Here is a 19,541-nt window from a genome sequence, read left to right on the forward strand (position 1 = left end):
ACGGCAACTGCACCAACGCGACGAGATAGTGATGCATTCCTGTTTCATCAAAGTATGGGATTTTTGAAGAGTTCTACCCAGAAAACGAAATAAACGCCCGTTCGTTTGCACATCTGATTTTTAAATACTGTACAGCATGTGTCTTTTTAATATACTGTAGAGCTATACATCTTGTGTGGAACTTGGCATGTTTTATGCGTATTTTAACGAGTTTGTTGGTGTGTTTTGGGTCTGATTAAGAGCCCTGTATTTCGTGCACCATTGTTTTGAAAACAGAAAAGACTTTATAAAGAAAGGGAATAAGTACTTTCAACGTATGGTGTTAAGCATAAAAAAGATATGTGAGGATAAAGAGGGCGGTTTGGTTTCATTTAGTTAAGACAGCTAAGGTAATAAAGCTTGAAGTTCCGACGTATTCACTACATGTAAACACACCATTAGTCTTTGGTGGCGAACGTCGTATGCTAGCTCAGGTTAGCCACGAATGAGCCATAAATTGTTAGAGGTTTTAGTGATTATATAAGCTGCCTAAGAATCGAGTAACAATGAGTGAGCAACTTAAGTTTACTGTCGAACAACTGAACAAAGATCCGTTCAGGAAAAACTTTAATCTAATCACGTTCGACTCTCTCGAACCGATGCAGCTGCTGCAGATTTTAAATGACGTTTTAGCTGAAGTAGACCCAAAGGTAAGTACCGTGACAAAACTTTTGTCGTGCTATGCCAGTTTGCAATTAATAAATCGACGGTATTTCTTTCAGCAAGCTATTGATATTCGCGAGGAAATGCCCGAACAAACCGCGAAGAGAATGTGTGCTCTGCTTGGAATGCTGAAATACAAACCACCTGGCAACCAATCTGAGCTGTAAGTTGTTGTGTTTACGGTTAAATGAAACAATTTATATAAAAGCATACTTGAGTCTGTGTGTGACATTTTCCGACTCAATATTTCGCCTCAGGAGCAGCTTCAGACAGGGACTTGTGGTTGGCAGCAAACCTGCTGTCCATCCCATCCTGCACTGGCTTCTGCAAAGGGTCCCAGAGTTAAAGAAGAGGGCTTACTTGGCTCGCTTTCTTGTTAAACTTGATGTTCCTGCAGAGTTTCTGGCTGATGACGTCATCAGTGACACACATCATCAGGTTTTCATGCACCAAAACTCACTTCACTTATGTATGAGGCCAGTGCCTCAACAGCAAATGAGCTAATGCATGTACATGTTCGTAGTATGAAGAACTGGTGGAAGGATTTAAGACCAGTCACAAGGAATGTGAGCAACTCAGGACATCAGGGTTTTCAACAACAGAAATCAGAAGGGTAAATAACTTTTTTAATTTAATTTGTCAAAATTGTGATACTCAAATAAATTAATGTATCCTTATTTTCAATTTAAGACGATGAGGAAATACATTTATGTAAATAGAACACTGTATCTGTTAAAAAAAAAAAAAATCTAAATAGTATTTGTGTTGTTTCTCAACAGGACATTAGTGCAATGGAAGAGGAGAAGGGCCCACTAATTAAACGTGTGGAAAGGTTGAAGAAGAGAGTGAGTCAATTCCCCCAAGGGGCCATTTGCTCTTGTAATGTTCAGAGGGCTTTAGGATTTGCAGAGGAATGAAAATATAACACTTCTCATATATTATCGGCTTCTTAGTAGACCTGACAGGGATGTGACACCTTGTAAAGTTGTTATGATAAGACAGCAAAGTAATGAGCTGTTGATCTGACACCCAAGTCATTCCAAAAGGTGAAACCTGACTCCGTATGTCGCATGGTTATATTTGGAAGGTGCTGTCCACATCCAGATACTGTACAATCATAACAGTGTGCACTTATCCTTCCACTAGGTGGAGTCAGTGTCCAACCATCAACAGATGCTGGAGCAGGCCAGGCAGCTGAGAGTTGAGAAGAAGAGAGAAGAGCATTTGGCCCACCAGAAACAAGAACAAAAGAACCAAGTAAAGCTTTCTCAATTTTTCTCACTATTTTGTCACCTATGAATCATGCATATATAATGGGGCGATCATCTGCATTTGCTTTCTTTCCCTTGAGATTTATACAAAACAAGCACTGCAATGTTTGGTATAAATTACATTACAACAACAGCTAAACACTTGGCTCACTCTGCATTAATGTTGTAATAGAACATTTACAAAAACAATCCTGTCAGAGAGATATTAATTTCTAAACAAAATATACCTTTATTGTGGTTGTAGTTGGCGGTGATGTACCACTGCACTATATACTGAGAAAAGAGGTTTGTGATACGGTACTTTGCCCCTAGATTTGTCATTGTCCAATGAAACGGCGCCTAAAGTTTTTCTTCTTCTTCTTCATTTTGTCTCAAAAACAATATTTTTCGGTTACCTTATACACCTCAATATAATAGAGTGTAGGTTTGCAGCAGCAAAAACTAAAACACAACAGAGAACAATGTTGAATGAATCAGTATCTTCAAGACCGTGTCAATCAAAACTTTGTAAAGGCAAATCTTTTAACTTAACAATATGCTTAATTTTGTGGCCGATGGGTGTATATAAAGAGGATGTATAATCAATCCACTTATGACTAGAATGTTTGTCAGTAATAAAGAGTCAAGGACTAAAGGAGACACCAAGGCGTGTTAAAGATAGTGTTGACTAGTTTGTATAAAAGGTTAGTTAAATAGCTGTAGGATTGTGCAGGCGTGTGTCAATATTACATAAAAAGTCCATAGCAGCATGTAGGCTTACTTGAACTTTCTTAAAATATGACAAGCACTCACTTTTAAAGAACATTGAGTGAATTTTACTACTACTAATAGTATTGCAGAGTACAACTATAAAATACCATGTGTAAATGTACCCTCGTCTTTATGCCATTTTCCGGTAAATGGATGTAATTAAGCAGAAGATCTAGCCACTGTTCACAGCGTCGGTTTCTTTTATTTTATACATGATGCAGCCTTTGTCTTTTTAGTTTAACCAAAGGCAAGTTGCAACTTTTGCTTCCATGACCCTTGTGAGGAAAAAGCGGTTAAGAAAATGGATGGGTAGATGGATGGACTCCACTCATATCAAGAGACATGTTGTTTTATATCATTCAATAGTGCTTGAACCTTTAGCACATTAACTAATTCACTGCCATTCACGGCTATATACGTCAAAAATTCATTTGAACTATTTCTATTAGTTTAACATTTTTTTCCACTTTTGTTAACAAGAGTATGAAACCTAGAATTGTTTTTCTACATTTAGAACAGATATAAAATTTGTGATTAATCGTGGGTTAACTAGTGAAGTAATGCGATTAATTACAATGAATAAAAAAATTAATCACCTGACGCACCTAATTTTTAAGATTTTTTTCCTTAAAAAAAAAGAAATAATTGCAATTATTACTTTTTCAATTTTTAATAATCTTTTTTAAATAAAAGATTATAAAAAATTAGGAGCGTCAGGTGATTTTTTTTAATCGTAATTAATCGCATGACTTCACTAGTTAACTCACGATTAATCACTAATTTTATATCTGTTCTAATACAATTTTAAAAAATCTAAGTTTTTGGGAAAAAAATTGGGAAAAATGTTAAACTAATAGAAATAGTTCAAATGAATTTTTGACATCTATAGTCGAAACGGCAGTGAATGAGTTAAGTATTATTTAAATCCAATTAAATCATGCATGAAATAATATATCCTTTTAGGGTAATTTATAACAAACTTTGGATAAGAGTTTCCTTCTACAATTTTGTCATTACCTTTTGCTAATAACCACTCGCTTGTGTTTAGTTGTTTCAGGGAGAGCAGAGGTTGCAGAGGTTGCAGCAACAATTAAAGGACATGCGACAGGCTGCAGCTGATGCCAGTCCAGACAGTAAGTATTGCCCTCTGCTTCAGCAGGACATAGAACAAATTTACAGAATAATTAATAGAATTGCTATAAAAAGATCTGGTGCTGAAACGTTTTGTTGTTTGTTGTTTTCCTGTCCTTGTCACGGTATTTGTTATGTGAGTGCAGTGCCAAGAGTAGCTACTTGCTAATTTTATAAATTGTCCATTTGAAATGCAATCATTTTCCAAATGTATTGAACGTTGTCTTCCACAGGCTTAATGAAAAGGCTTGAAGAGGAGATCAAGTTTAACTCGTACATGGTCACTGAAAAACTCCCCAAAGAGTCAGAGGTCCTCAGGCGTACAGTACAGTACCTACAGAAAGTGGCATCAGAGCCCGCCATGGGTCACGGTGATCTCTTGGAGCTGGGGGACAAGGTCAGGTGCAGGATGAAGTCTGTATTCTTTTATCTTTGCTAAAACCTTTTTTTTTAGGTTACTCTTGGTTTTTGCAGATTAAAGAAGTTGACTCTCAGATTAATCAGCTGATTGAGAAGAAGATGATGAGAAGCGACCCTATAGATGACAAGCTGACCCTCTACAGGCAGCAGGTGATGGGTTTGGGATATTTTTGCTTTCTGGAATCTTTGGAATTTTGTATTATTATAATTTTTTTAATCAAACCCTTTCAGAAGCTCAACGATTTACAATCTCTGTTGATGTCAGGGATCTCGCGTTATTCTACACTACACCAAACATACACACAAGTGTGACTTAATCTGCCTGAATTTGTACACTGGGCCACAGTCATGCTGTGATACCCGATATCTCCAAAATGTCTTGTTACATAAAGAACTACAATTCAGAGAAAATTCCTCAGTCATTTAATGATTATGATGTCATTTTTCATTCCCCCGGGGTTTTAAAATCCCCTTGAAAGCTGCACATTTGATTATATTTCCATTGTAATCTGACTCTCACAGGCCTCCATCATCATCCGTAAGAAGGAAGCAAAAGCTGAAGAGCTGCAGGAAGCGAGGGAGGAGTTAGCGGCGGCCGAGCGGGAGCTGAAACGCAGGACCAACGAGGCACTCGCCTCAAATGGAGAAGAGATCGTCCGTAGTGATGAGGTACACTTCTGCATGTGTTTGCAGCAGTCAAATTAATAGACTTGTTTTCTTAAAAAAAAAAAAAGGAAATCCACAAGCAGTGGGCCAGGAAACAATTACGTCTAACTCTGTTTTGTATTTGCAATAACTGATAAAATCACTCATTTTCTTGTACTTGTATATATTCAAACCACAGAAAACACAAAATGCTATTTCTGCTCCTATCCAAACACGGACTACTCACTGTCTTAACAGTACTCATCCCTTCTCCTCACTCCCCCCCACATTCCCATAAAACTCTATTAATAGAATCCAACTGAGAAGAACCAGCACAAGAAACGAGACTGACCAAAATGCCGGAAAGTCACCTTTTTCCTAAATCTTTTGTGTACTCACTTAAGTCAACTGAATGCTTTAAATAGACTTGGAGGCCTATAAAGTTTGGTCTTTATTTAATTGTACGTCAAGGGACTTCCAAACATCAAGTGATGTCCTCTTGATGAATAGTCCTGGATTGTTGACAGGGAAACTAAAACCAGAGGAAGGAATCTCTTTTTCTTTTGTCTATTCATTTTGTAAGATTACAGAAAGGAAGGCACAATATAATTTGACACATCCACAGCATAAAACCAAATGTGTTGGCAAGTGGATCCCAACCATGTCAGTACTTTCGTCAAGGGAACTGGCTGGTAATCAATCTAAAATAACACGGTTTATACACTGACAGCTTTGACAGATCTCTCAACTTTATTTATAACACTGTTTATAACCAGAGAGCCACCAACAGATGAAGACGATGCAGCAGCCAAAATGTAGCACTTAATTTTACAGCCTGTCTAAAATTGCAACAACTGTTTCCTGATCTTCTTTGTGTGCTTTAAGCAGGGGAGTCGTTAGGAGGGAGAAAAGGGTCCATGACTAACATGGGCCCTAGAAAATAGCATGTTCAATTTGCCGCATTGAAGCAGTACGGCCAAAGTGTTGTTTCTTCATGACGCCACAAATCCACATATGCACATATTGTACACTTTTCTGACTCTTGACATCTCTGACCTGCTACTGTGCAGAAGTGGCTGTTTTTTTTTTCTCTCTGATTAAATCTGCATCGCAGACATCTAAATGTAGCATCCGGCATAAGTTCACAGACACAATTGCCTTGGCCTCAACTATGCATTTGTGCAATTTCTTTGAGACATTACATCACTCAAATAGGAACAAATCAGATGTTTTGGCATTAGGATAAAAAAAAAAAAAGAAATCGGCTTCTGAAAAATATTCAAATACAATTTAAATATCACAGTAAAATGTCTCCCAGCAGATTTATTCTCCATTGTTCTACGTAAGCAATCATTTGAACAATACAGTGGAGAAAATGTCTTTGTGCCGAATTTGATGAACTGATTCTTGTTCTATAGTTTCATTTTGACCTTTTTTTTTACTCCTACAGAGGAGAAAATCAGTTACACATGCCCAAACTGGGAAAATATGAATATTTTGATTCTAATTTTAATTTTTTAACTCACTAGGGATGTAACGATAACGGCAATATTGAGATTTTGTGATATTAAAACTACCACAATATAGTCGTCATCTTGTCACGATATTGAAACGCAGTACATCTGTTAAAAAAGTCAGGTTGATTTTCATTTGTGCAGTTCTTGCACCCTCTGGTGGCTTTTTTTTTTTTTAATGCAGTTTAATTTTCACCAAGGATATTTTGATCCTTCTTCTGCAGTATGGAACTTTTTTTCCCCAAAATATCTTTACAGTAGCCTTTTTGCTTGACCATTTATGACTGAAATGTCTTCTTATTAGTAGATTAACACCTTTGCTGTTCACAATGGGTACTCCTGCAAGCCTCTGGCCAATCGTTTTCAAACTGGATTCGGGTTCAAATTTCCCGCGCCCTGTCTGCAGATGTGACGTAATGTGTGCGGTGTGTATATGAAGAAGGGTATGTGCAGTTTAATTTTTCATCAGCAGATGGGAGTAGAGATTCGAAATTGAATATTCTACAATCCATCCATCCATTTTCTTAACCGCTTAGTAGTTTTAAAATCCATGCTAATCGTCAGATGAAGGGGAACGTAATATGCTTGTGAACAGGGCTGGACTGGGACAGAAAAATAACGGCCCTGGCATTTTGACTTCTGCCCACGGGCCCGGCCCGACTCCTTACCATACCTGTCTAACACATTGTTCTGCCACTGATATTTTGACTGATGTTGGTTCAGTTCGCTGTCTATATTCAAAATAGATTAATGGATGAGTCCCTCTAAATTGTGGGCCAGTCACTTGGGGTAACATGGAGGAAAATAGTAACTAAAAAGCACTGCATCAAACCCAAAAGACGCCAGCCCGCCGGGCATCTGCCCTGTATGCCAGATGGCCAGTCCAGCCAGAACTCAATGTTTGCGTAATATTAATAATATTAAGTGTTATTAGAGATTGTAGGTTGTTTATATGCATTGCTGTTATGTACAAAAGCACAATATTGTGTTTTTTTTCATATGAGCTCATTGTTTTTACAGTATTGTGACCTTTTTTGTATCGCCAACCTCCCCACAATATCGTGATAATTATCGTATTGTGAGCTTCATATTGTGATAATACCGTATCGTGATGTTTGGACATCGTTACATCCCCATTACTCACATATAAATGCATGAGTTATTTGTAACTTTCCTTTTATGTCTGAAGTGTTGAAAAGCAATCAGTTGTAGTAACAAAGAGGTCCTTTGGTCCTATACGTAGGTGAACATAATGGAAAATGTGTTGTGCGGCACTGCTTAGTAGACTCTCCCATAGTTGGGGCCGTCAGCCACAGTGATGATCACTTTATCAGCGGTATTTTCCATTCTGCTTGTTGTGTCATCACCTGCCACCCACCAACTGCAGCACTGGTTGGCCAGTAGCGTGTAAAGTTTATCATCTGACCACATCACACTGCTTATATATAGTGGTGTTGTAGTTAAGAGGCGATCACCATTTTGTGTTCAGAACACAGGGTCCTGTTTCCTGTGTTGCTGGTCGCTTGCATGTGTACTTCATTTTAGAGTGGTGAGCTGCTTCTTTGGTAACAGGATTCCTTTTGGGAACATACTGTTAGAAACACTATGGAGTATTATTCTGCTGTGTTAAGTCCTCTCTCAGCCACGACTGCCCTTGATGTCCTAAAATACACATCGAATATACTCTCTGAACCGTCCCTCCACCCACTCTATGTCAAGCTTCCCGGGTCCCCAAAGGACATGAAGCACATTCTGTGTTTTCTGGGACTGTTCTCCCGTGTCCTTGTTCATTTATAGCTGCTCTTCATTGTGAAGGAGCTTCACTGTGTCCCGATGGACAGACAGACAGATAGACACTCTGGGTGGGGCCCAACTCCACTTGTAGCGGAGATTCTGCCAGATGGAGCTATTTGTTGGACGTAGCTTGGCTGAACAGATCGAGTGACCATGTCAGATCAGGCACGGGCTACAGGGCCCCCAGTCTGCTGTTTTCTAAATCCTTTACTCTCCTGACCTTTATCTAGGTATTGAGCAATATGCATCTAGAATATGCTAGAAGTTATCAAGATTATTTTTGAACAGTGCAAAATATTGTTGTGTACCTGTAGTCAGTTGTCTGATAAAATCAGGTATGGTAATAATCGAATAAAATTCAATATGCACAACTTTTTAACCTCTCAACATTTTCTTGTATCATTTCCAACTAAAAGTTGAATTCGCAATTATTTTGTATAAAGTCAGATGTCAAATCAAACACTTTGACACTTAGCTGTATCAATTCTACTGTCTTCTGTTGCCTTACAGATGAAACGTTTGGTGGTGAAACTGCGAAGTAGGGGTACAGTATACAAGAAGAAGCGTCAAGAAATTGCAGAGCTGAAGGCAGAGTATGGAGTTCTACAACGGACGGAGGAGATTCTCAAGCAAAGGCATGAAGCTGTCCAAGAAAAACTGGTAAATACAAATGATCTCTCGGGGATCTCGTCCATCATTTGTCACAGTGGTTTCTTACTGTTATCAGCCAGTACAGCACGCAGCCTTAATAGGGAGAAACATGTGAAAGGAGCAGTGTGGGAAATGCTAATTCCCTTGCCCCAATAGCTTATTTGCCCTTGAGCAAGGCACACAACACCCAACTGTACCCTCTGTGCTGCCCATTGGCTGCCTCGCTCCAAATGTTCTGTTTGCATTTGATCTCCCCATTCACACTGGCCGTGTTAACACTAGCGTGCTGGAAGCTTCCAGGAAATTGCTTCACACCTCTTTGTGGTCCCAGCGCCTGACTTGTTGATAGGCTGTCTGAAAGAAGCCATGGAGAGCTGCTATTTCTGACAGCTGCATCTGCTGCCCCTGCTCTTTCTGCATCTCTCAGAAAGGGAGTTGTTAAGCTAGGACAGTTTTCAGTCTCATCCCTTGAATCTGACGAGTTAGTAGTGCTGCAGAAGGAAACCGTTCTCTCCTTAAAAGAGACAATAGGCCTGATTTGCTAAAGGTTTGCACTTGCAAAAATGTAAACATTTTTGAAAAGCCAACAAAAATGTTAGTGTATTGTTGACTTAGCTGTGCAGTTTTGGTGCTACGTAATGATTCCAAAGGCTGAGTAACCAGAGGGAGCACCCATGACAAAATTCCTTTCAACTCTGTATTTTTGTGCGTTTTGTCATTTCAGTGCACTGTGACAATTGGTGCTTGTCTCTCACAGTGTAGTTTTAAGAGCGGACTGTCCCAAGTTTTAAACGCAATGTTACGGAAGACAGGCACATACCTGCACACTCAAAGCAAATTAAATCAAACCTGTTGAAAACAATGGGGAAAAGAGCTTTTTGCAACATGGCCCTGGCTGATCTCTTATACTCTGCTGCCACCTGCTGGCCGTTTTTTGTAATAACTACCATTGCTTAAAGCGACCTGTTCAGGTCAGAGGCTGCATCAAAGCCTTCTGTATGCTCTAGGATAAATAAAAACAACAACAACATATAAATACGTTTTTGGGACCATGGCAATATTTAAAATAGAACGTTTTTATGCATTTTTGGGAGCACATGAGTTAACGGTGAAGAGAAGGAAAAAAAGAATGGCTTCCAAGCAAATCAATACTTGGACTTTTGAAGAAATGCAAACTTTTTAAACAGTAACACCAAACACCAGGTACAACAATCCATCTGCACTCTCCGTTATTTTTTTATGTTTGTGCAGTGCACGCTAGCTATAATCACTGTGGCGTGACGTCACAGGCAAGGTGAGGAGGGGCTCCCGGGTAGTGGTAGTGGAGACGCGCTATTTTTTGGTAGAGCAGAGTAGATACCGTCGGTGGAAACGGGGCTTTAGCCTCTTCCACCCACACTTCTAAGTCCATCACCTCAAACTTCATTTTGCGCTTTCAGTGCTCTCCCAAATTTTCCACGGTGACAAAAACCCACTTTTTGTCCTCGGTCTAGTCTGTCTTTTTTTTATAATTATTATGATTAAGCATGAAAAGTGAAGTTCTACTGTACTTGGTTGTTTAATTTCACACTTTAAGTTATTCCAGACAGAGACCTATTTAGTGTATTTGAATAGATGTAATTTAAGTCTGTCAACTTTCTTTGATATGTCCCCTTTACTGACTCCTGTACAATCATTTGTTAAACTGTTAAACTGTCCACAGATGAAGTAACATTTTCATAATAGTTGATGATGAATGAAGGAAAGACAATGGAAAATCTAGAATTTCACTCAGTAGAAAGCAGACGCCAAAGAAAAAAATTCTTTGTGACCAGTGTACCTCCTGGTTCATGGTATAGACAGCATAAGATGTTGGCAACTGGCATGCATGATTTATGGATGGTTCCATATATGTTCTAATGATTCAAACTGTTAAATTAAATCCCTGTATCTTTATCCACACATCATGCTTTGATCAAAATGTAATGTGTCCTGTTATAGTTTTTGACAAAAATGTAATGTGTCCTGTTATAGTTTTTGACAAAAAATGTAATGTGCCCTGTTATAATAGTTTTTGACAAAGTTTTGGGAAATTAGAAAGGCGTCATATTGCTACTTTAAAAAAACTGCCGGTACCCAAGAAATCAAAGTTTTTTGGTAATTGCCCTGGGTGATTTTTTTTCTCTCTCTCAACACAGCACTTCTGAAAAACTGAGTTCTCTGTTCATTTTATCAAGGTTGAATTAATTCAAAAAATCTGCATGAGATCGATGCACCATGTTCTTCCATGTGGTATTCCTGCTGCCCATCGTGCTTATTCTCATGTCAAATTGATACTAAACAAATGGGAATGAAAATAAAGAATAATTCTGTCATAGCTGAGATACTTAGCACATTCATAAATTGTGCAGTCTCTGTCTTTGCTGCCTTGTTTTGTGTCATGAACTTGCCACATTTTTCTCCCTTGTGTTTTTGAAGCAAACTGTGGAAGCTGAGAAGGGTATCTCCGGCTACAGCAACACTCAGGAGGAACTAGAGAAGGTGTCTACCATCAAGAGTGAGCTCGATGAAAAGAAGGGCCGCACGCTGGATGACATGTCTGAAATGGTAACATGACTATCGCGGCAACATTAGGATGTTTTAGCAGTTTTTACTGGTTTAATGTACTGTATTGATGGCGAAAGAACTTTAATTAATAGTATATAGTAGGGGTGTCAACATTGGTGTGTTAATTTCGAGTTATTTTAAAGTTCCTTTAACACCACAAATTTTTAGGGACCCGCGATTAATGACCGCCCCTTACTTGGAAAGCATATATAAGGGGAATTCCAGTCGCGACGCAGCAGACACGTCCATGTCAAAATTTAGCAGTAATAAATTTAATAATAATGCATATATTTGTGGAGGCTGGGGTCAAGTTGTATTTTACAATTTTAATAATGTGCAGAATTTCACACGTTACTTTGTGTTAAAGATTAGATAGCTCTTAAATAATTTGCTCCCAAAAACGTATAAAAACGTTCTATTCTAAATATTGCCATGGTCCTTTTTTATGTTTTTTTTATGCTAAAACATACAAAAGGCTTTGATGCAGCCTCTGACTTGAACAGGTCGCTTAAAGCAATGGTAGTTATTACAAAAATGGCAGCAGGTGACAGCAGCGTGTAAGAGTTCAACCAGGGCCATGTTGTCAAAAAGCTCTTTTCCTCAGTGTTTTCAACAGATTTGTGAATAATGATGAAACTTAGCTATCTTCTAATGCTAATTGCTGAAAAACGGAAACAAATACAAATATACTTTTTTTTTGTCTTGACAAAAGAAGAGACTCTAATCTTTCTTTTTGTAGGTTCCATGTTTTTATAGCAATAGAACACAATATTCTGTGCGAAGGGGGTTTCTTCCGTGAAAATGGCTGGGAGTGAATGAGTTAATATGAAAAGAAAAATGCACTGAGCTGCCACCGTCTTAAAAATGCAATTATGCCATCTAGTGGCAGAAAAATTACCTCACCACAGACCAGTATCACACTCCGTTTTTTTTACAGTACAATACATCTTTTTAATTTTAACTCAATTTTATGAATTATTATGATGATGACTATGATGAATGCGGCCACATTTCTATTAGTTTAACATTTTTCCCACTTTTATGTTAACAAGTACATTGTACATTTTATTGTACATTTAGAACAGATATAAAAATTTGTGATTAATCATGAGTTAACTATTGAAGTCATGCGATTAATTCCGATTAAAAAATTGAATCGCCTGACATCCCTACTATAATAGTAAATTTGTGGAGTGTGTGCGTGCATGCATGCTTGTTGTGTGTGTATATCGGTCAAAAATTTGGGTTCGATGATGGTGCAAGAACATTTATGGCCTAGTCAGTTGATCCATTAGTTGAGAGGTTACTATTTTACTTTGAATTGATTATAAATTGTTTACCATAACATGAGTCCTCACAACCCGTTAAAAGCCAGGAGTGTCTCTTGATATTTAAACAAATTGTGTTTCTGACATGGAAAAAAAAAAGCACTAGTATGTAAGTATACTGTAAATGCTAAAAGCTTCATATATTTCTGGTGGAGTTTTTCCTTTATATTTACTACATCCATGTAAATATTTCCAATAACTGAAAGCATTTCATTGGTACGACCGTACTCCCATCCCAGCAATAGTCTCAATTAATCGCAGAATCTGTTTGTTGATGTTCTCAGTCCAAAGTAATCCCTTAGAAATGTAATATCTCTGCTTTGACCCTGATTTTACTGTAATTGTATATTTATTTAAAGAGGATAAAGGTTCCTCATTGTATTGTCGTCTCTGTTTTCATAGGTGAAGCAATTAAATTCAATGATAGTGGAGAAGAAGTCCACTCTCGCTCCAATTATCAAAGAGCTGAGGTCACTGAGGCAGCAGTGTCAGGTGAGCATTAACATTTTATAATGCAACTATATGATTTACACCGTAATTCATCATAATTATTATGATCAAGAGAGCTTTCATGAAAGGAAAAAAAACTGGTATCTCTTTAATATTGCAATTATTTAAACTTATAACTACATTTTATACATACAATATGGAATTTCATGTGAAATAAACATTTAACATCAATGAAGCCACTGTGCTAAGCTATGAATCCATCTTAAATGTGGGATCAAATGGCTTACTTTATTAACCTATTACTGATTTCTGCTGGACTTCTGTATTGCCTATTATCATGACAGGGTATTTTAACAATCGTTTACATGCTCCAGAAATAAAATGCTTGATGGGAAAGCCCCCCACATTGCTCCGCCAAAGACAGAGGATTAATTTTTCCTACATGTGTTCCATCTTCCTCTTCAGTTGCTAATGTCTACCAATAAAACACTGCACCCGAAGGACATAAATAGACTTTGTAAGAGGCCATTGTTAGTTAAGTTGCTCAAAGTGATTCTGTGTTTTGAGTGGTACTATATTTGGATAGTGTTGAAATTGGTGTCTTGCTACGATTTTGTACAAAAGAGTGATCTCTTTGTGTTTTTGTGCTTGGAATATTGACTTTCTGCTCCAAAATCATACCAGGTGTTAACTCAGGAATATGAAGAAAAGAAATCCCAATACGAAAATTGTGCTGCTGGTCTGGAGAGCAACCGATCTAAATTGGAGCAGGTACGATACGATACGATACGATACGATACGATACGATACGATACGATACGATACGATACGATACGATACGATATACTTTTATATTTTATACATATTTTATATGTAGTTTCTGTACTTAACAGTAGTGACTATTTATTTTTTTCCTTGTTCAGAAGTCTTACTTGTGTTTCTTTGCTGGGTGTGATATAGTGCATAATAGTTTGCAATTGTTTCACCAATATATATTTTCTATTTATATTAAATTCTTTATTTGTCTTACAGATTGTTCCAAATAACATTCTGATTCTTCACAGGAGGTGAAAGCATTGAGAGAGGAGACAGCACAGGAGGAAAACAGATATCATTACATCAACTGCAAGTCAGAGGCAAGAATAAGCAGCAGGCAGACACATAAGGCTGAAACCAAGTCGAACATTGCCAAAGTAGACTTGAACCGTACATTTGATGCCTTTTTGTAAGAAGCTGCCACTACCACTAGGCCAAATTGTTTAGAAAGAAACCAGCTACCACCACTACACAATTGATGTGTTTTTATCCCTCAACATAAATATATTACATATTACAAATGTGAACATGAAAACAGGCAATTTACTTCCTGCACATTTGAAAATTATAGATTTAATATACAATATCTTGCACTTCTTGCAACTTGGATTCCTTTTTATTTTTTATACATATGAAATTTGTGCAAAGCACAAGTGCACTTTATATTGTATTATGAAACAATACGTGCAAAGCTGTGAACACAAGTAATGGGTTTATTATTGGTATTAAAATAGCTAGCAAGCAAGCTAAATACAGTAGTGCTGTATTAGCCTTTGCATCAAGGATCACACCACTGTATTGTTTTCTCACAAATGGGGGGGAAAAGGTGAGCAATAGCTGCTTCACAAATGAGATTTTATACATTTACACATACAGTGCAATTAAAAAATAATTTTCCCTCTTTTCAAAGTCTTACTTTTTTTTGCATAGTTTCCCCACTTTGCCTGATTTCCTCCAGACCAGTCCGATCATCAAACAAAAGTAAATATCAGACAAAGAGAACCCATGTAAACATAAAATTTACTTTTTAAATGGTGGCATGTTCTCCCTAAGTACGAGGTAAAGAGCCCCCTGATACAGGCTGTTCAGTCCTTTTACAACCGGTGTCAAGAGTTTGGTCCGCAATAAGTGGGATTCGTTCCCAGTGAGGGTTAGACTCCACCAAGGTTACCCTTTGTCACCGATTCTGTTCATAACCTTTATGGACAGAATTTCTAGGCGCAGCCAAAGCATTGAGGGGTTCCGGTTTGGTGGCCTCAGCATTGCATCTCTGCTTTTTGCAGATGATGTGGTGCTGTTGGCTACTTCAAACCACAATCTCCAACTCTTACCGGAGCGGTGTCGAGTGTGAAGCAGTTGGGATGAGAATCAGCACCTCCAAATCCGAGACCATGTTCCTCAGTCGGAAAAGGGGGGAGTGCCCTTTCCGGGTCGGGGATGAGATCCTGCCCAAAGTGGAGGAGTTCAAGTATCTTTCTTTGGGTCTTGTTCACAAGTGAGGGTAAGTTGGAGAGGGAGATCGACAGACGGATCGGTGCAGCGTCTGCAGTAGGCAGTCGATCTACGTTTCTACCATCACCTATGGTTATAAGTTGTGGGTCCTGACCAAAAGAACAAGATATCTGATACAAACAGTCGAGTTTCCTCCGCAGGGTGTCCGGGCTCTCCCTTACAGATAGGGTGAGAAGCTCGGTCATCCGGGTGAGACTCGGAGTAGAGCCGCTGCTCCTTCGCGTTGAGAGGAGCCAGTTGAGGTGGCTCGGGCATCTGGTTCAGATGGTGTTCCGGGCATGTCCTACCGGTGGAAGGCCCCGGGGACGACCCAGGACACGCTGGAGAGACTATGTATCTTGGCTGGCCTGGGAACGTCTTTGAATCCCGACAGAGGAGCTGGCTGAAGTGGATGGGGAGAGGGAGGTCTGGGCAGTGTGATGTTCTGGGACTGTTTTTCTAATTCAGGACCTGGGGGGCTTGCTGTGATTGATGGAATCATGAATTCAGGCCTTTACCAGAAAATCCTTAGGGAGAATGTTCACACATCAGTTTGTGGCCTCCAGCTGAACTGCACTTTGATTCTGCAGCAGGACTACAATCCAAAACACACCACCAAGTCAACCTCTGAATCGCTTAAAAACAGTCCTGCAGGTTTTGGATGTTTCTCTTCTCCAACACAGCTGACATATGATTAGCTCATCAGCAAGATCTGCATAAGCCTAATAACGATCCTGTTGATTGGAATCAGTTTGTATTGGAAGAGGGAAGCCACCTAAACCTGCAGGACCGAATCACTCCACACTATTCCTTATTTATGTTACCTCTTAATTTGTCATCAAATGTTTACATTAATAATGAGTAACAGTATTACTCAACTTTAATAGATCTTTTTGGGAAAATGGTTTTGTCTCTTGCAAACTGGTTTACGCAAACATTTTAGTTTACTCTGTGTGTGTTGACTTTATGACGCCTTTAAGGCTAGCTCGGAAATGCATGTTAGAACATGTTTAAAAGGTATTGAATTGTTTATGGCTGCGTGGGAATGACAAAGGGGACAGATTCGGAAAGTGTGTCCCACCCTTCAAATACTGTCCTGCCAGTAAACATGAGCCTCCCATCTCTCTTTCACAGATCATAGAGATGCAAATAAAGCGGGCGGCTGAGGAAAAGAAGGCATATGTGTCTTCTGATGTCCAGGAGAAGAAAAAGGCGATCAGGTGAGCACGCTGAGTCAGGCCAACCAGCTGCTTGCAAGATGAAAAACCTTTTATACCCTCCCAGAGCTCCTCTTACATCACAGTCAGTTGAGCTGCTGCCCCCTCATTATTTCATTACACAAAGAGGCATCAGAAATTTCTTATCGCGCATGATGGAACCACTATATGGATTAAGGGTGTATGAGAAACCACACTGAAAACAGTGGGTGAGCTCTTTTGAATTTGCTATGGCCTGCATGTGAGTTATACCTTTTGTTTGTAGGGAAGTATACATGAAGAATATTGCAGAGCAGGAGCTACTTGGCAAGGTGAGATGTTTACTCGGTCAATTTCTTAGGATTCGAAAATCATTTTCAGTAGATTCACCATGACGTGAGATGTTTGAAAAGATTAATATATCATTTTGTCTTTTTTCCATGTCAACTGCAGAAGTTACGTGAGAAACAGAAGCTGGTAAGGGAGAGCCACAGTGCAAACATGGAGCAGATGAAGATGTGGCAAGACTTGGAGCAGCTAATGGAATGCAAGAGACAGTGCTTCATAAGAGTGCAGAATGAAGCATCTGTTGGTCAGGTCATCCAAGAAGGCGGAGAGGATAGGCTGGTTTTGTAAGGGCTAACATGCTTCCAACGCATGCAAATCTACCCTACTCTGCTATTATTTATTTAGTTTAATTGCTTTATGAAAATGCATTATGAGTGCTGTTTCACTATGAATGGGATATTGACACTGTAACATTGGATTATTACAGCTTTCTAACATGAGGAGCAAAGCGCTCCATTTTATTACAAGGTTTGAGATTTGCAGTGTTTTAACTCTCTGTGAGCCAGCAGACTTTTTGAAACCTGCTGCTTATCCTTAATGTACTTTGGATCCAAGTATCCGGCGATAACAGCACACGAAGTGGAGTACCAGTGGCCATTGTCAACTATTTTTAGCAGGAATAACATGACCTTGGACTGTGTTTCTCGCCAATTTTGGAAATAATTGTTGCCATGTATACAATTAGCTAGTTATTCTTATCTGTAGAAATGTTGTTTTTCAAGAAATATAACATTTTGGATATAGCTTTTGTGTTTTTTTTTAATGGTATGGGAATGTCATGACTCGTGTTTATTTTGACTGATTTTCCACTATTTAAAAAAAATTACACAATGTGTAAGAATAATGTAAACGAATGTTAGATTTTGACTTTTGTAATGAGCATATGTAATAATGATTTCGCAATTAAAATATTCAAAATCTCATACATTATTTTAATTTGTTCATCCAGGTTATCCCAGCGGGCAAAAACTGAGGCACACTGACACCGAATGAGCACTTGCTCATATAGACAAACAGCCATTCACACTGACATTCAGTGATTCACACATATCACCTATCATTTTAAAGTACTTGCTGGACAAAGTTCAGGTGCCCAGCATTGACATGATTTATGTGAATTATGCTTCATGCTCCAATTATGTCTTGAGCGAGGTTGCAGGGTATCTTTTTCTAATCTGCTGATGACAGTCTACGGATCAGTCTCTTGTGCCAAACGGACTGCTTGCATGTTGATGTCTAACTGTGGAGTATCATGTTATTTTTAAAGCATCTTCGTCTAAGGGCCTTATTGAGCTGTGATAACAGGTGATGCACGTCATCCCTGTCAAGTTACATACAATGTTGGCCCCTGAAGAGCACGGCTCGGGCAAAGGGTTATCTAAATGTTCACCATCAAAATGACTGTTTGCAGATTGAATGTATTTATGCAGGAAAGTGGTGTAATGTTTAGCAACACGTCACATTGTGAATGAAATCATTCGTGTTTTCATAAATTACGCGTTACTTCCGGGTTTTTGTGTTTCCCTGGTTTGAGGTCAGGTGACTCCAGCCGTCCAATGAGACGAGTCCACATGCAGAACCGCGGAGCGGCGCTTTGATAAAGGCAGGCTGTCAGCGACGCAATGGCTCACTCACAGGAAGCTGCGCCAAGCTGAGGCGGGATACAGCCCCGAAACACACAGGAAAAGTCTGGGCGAATGCAGTGCCATACGCAGGACACTGTAGTAGACAGCCTCCCACCTTTTTTGGACATAACCGGACCCTCAGACTAATCTTCATCTAACCGGGGCAACGAGAATTTCGCTCACCGTAACAATTTTCGTGACAGACTCCTACAAGGGCGAAAGGGACGAATACGTTCGTACGCTGTCGGTTGCGACCCACACGCGCTCAGTTGATAAACTAGTTATTCCATTATTTCCCAATTGACTCTGTTAGAGACTCCGGTGCACTTTACAGCTGTGTGAAGGTTGAATCTGCAGGGGAAGGAACCGCCAATCCGCCATGGAGAACGCTCACACCAAGAGTGTGGAGGAAGTTTACAGTTATTTCTGCGTCAATGAGAGCACAGGACTCTCTCTGGACGAGGTGAAACGACAGCGGGAGAAATGGGGCCTGAACGGTACGACACTTTGAACTTGTAATGTCACGCTGGTGCTGTGAATGAATGAGCCACGTTAACATGCGGACTCGGAGTAGAATGTGGGCTAAAAGTCAACATCAGCCGGTCGGGTTACGCGTGGAGCGACGTCAGCACAGGTGGCCTGAGGGCTTCCCGTTTCTTACTTGGTAATGACCGCATTGAGACGTATGTCATTGGCCACTGGATGAAAAAGTCCAATATTCAGGAAGGTTTGTCACGGCTACATGGAAATATTCGCTTACTGTGTTGGGGAAAGTTAGTGAATTACCCACGTGCGTGCGCCCCCAGCACATGTCTGACTATTA

The 19,541-nt window shown here is 39.3% G+C and overlaps 2 protein-coding genes across 2 annotated transcripts in view; both read left to right on the forward strand.

Annotated features, from left to right (window-relative positions):
* The first annotated feature begins 448 nt into the window (after positions 1-448).
* ift81 (intraflagellar transport 81 homolog) lies at positions 449-17,980 on the forward strand. Its single transcript, XM_077561504.1, has 18 exons — positions 449-689; positions 762-865; positions 960-1,140; positions 1,226-1,315; positions 1,482-1,547; positions 1,849-1,959; positions 3,772-3,856; positions 4,088-4,251; positions 4,329-4,424; positions 4,797-4,943; positions 8,738-8,887; positions 11,336-11,464; positions 13,195-13,284; positions 13,927-14,013; positions 14,307-14,378; positions 16,684-16,769; positions 17,032-17,077; positions 17,199-17,980. Exons 1-18 carry the CDS (start codon positions 546-548, stop codon positions 17,379-17,381), a joined length of 2,031 nt encoding a protein of 676 aa, XP_077417630.1. The 5' UTR covers positions 449-545; the 3' UTR covers positions 17,382-17,980.
* Positions 17,981-18,718: 738 nt separating this feature from the next.
* Positions 18,719-19,541, forward strand: part of LOC144048643 (sarcoplasmic/endoplasmic reticulum calcium ATPase 2-like) — a 33,150-nt gene continuing 32,327 nt past the window's right edge. Inside the window, exon 1 of the mRNA XM_077560836.1 lies at positions 18,719-19,215. Within this exon, the coding sequence (XP_077416962.1) occupies positions 19,098-19,215 (118 nt within the window). The 5' untranslated portion in view covers positions 18,719-19,097. The remainder of the gene's footprint in view (positions 19,216-19,541) is intronic.

Source organism: Vanacampus margaritifer, chromosome 3 (genome assembly GCF_051991255.1).
Source record: "Vanacampus margaritifer isolate UIUO_Vmar chromosome 3, RoL_Vmar_1.0, whole genome shotgun sequence".
NCBI classification, from domain to species: Eukaryota; Metazoa; Chordata; class Actinopteri; order Syngnathiformes; family Syngnathidae; genus Vanacampus; species Vanacampus margaritifer.

What these genes read in the sequence shown, in the direction of transcription:
- ift81 (XM_077561504.1), top strand. Translation starts at nt 546, where the DNA reads ATGAGTGAGCAACTTAAGTTTACTGTCGAACAACTGAACAAAGATCCG. An exon ending in TAGCTGAAGTAGACCCAAAG is followed by an intron (nt 690 to 761) that starts GTAAGTACCGTG and finishes TATTTCTTTCAG; the next exon opens with CAAGCTATTGATATTCGCGA. An exon ending in TGACCCTCTACAGGCAGCAG is followed by an intron (nt 4,425 to 4,796) that starts GTGATGGGTTTG and finishes TGACTCTCACAG; the next exon opens with GCCTCCATCATCATCCGTAA.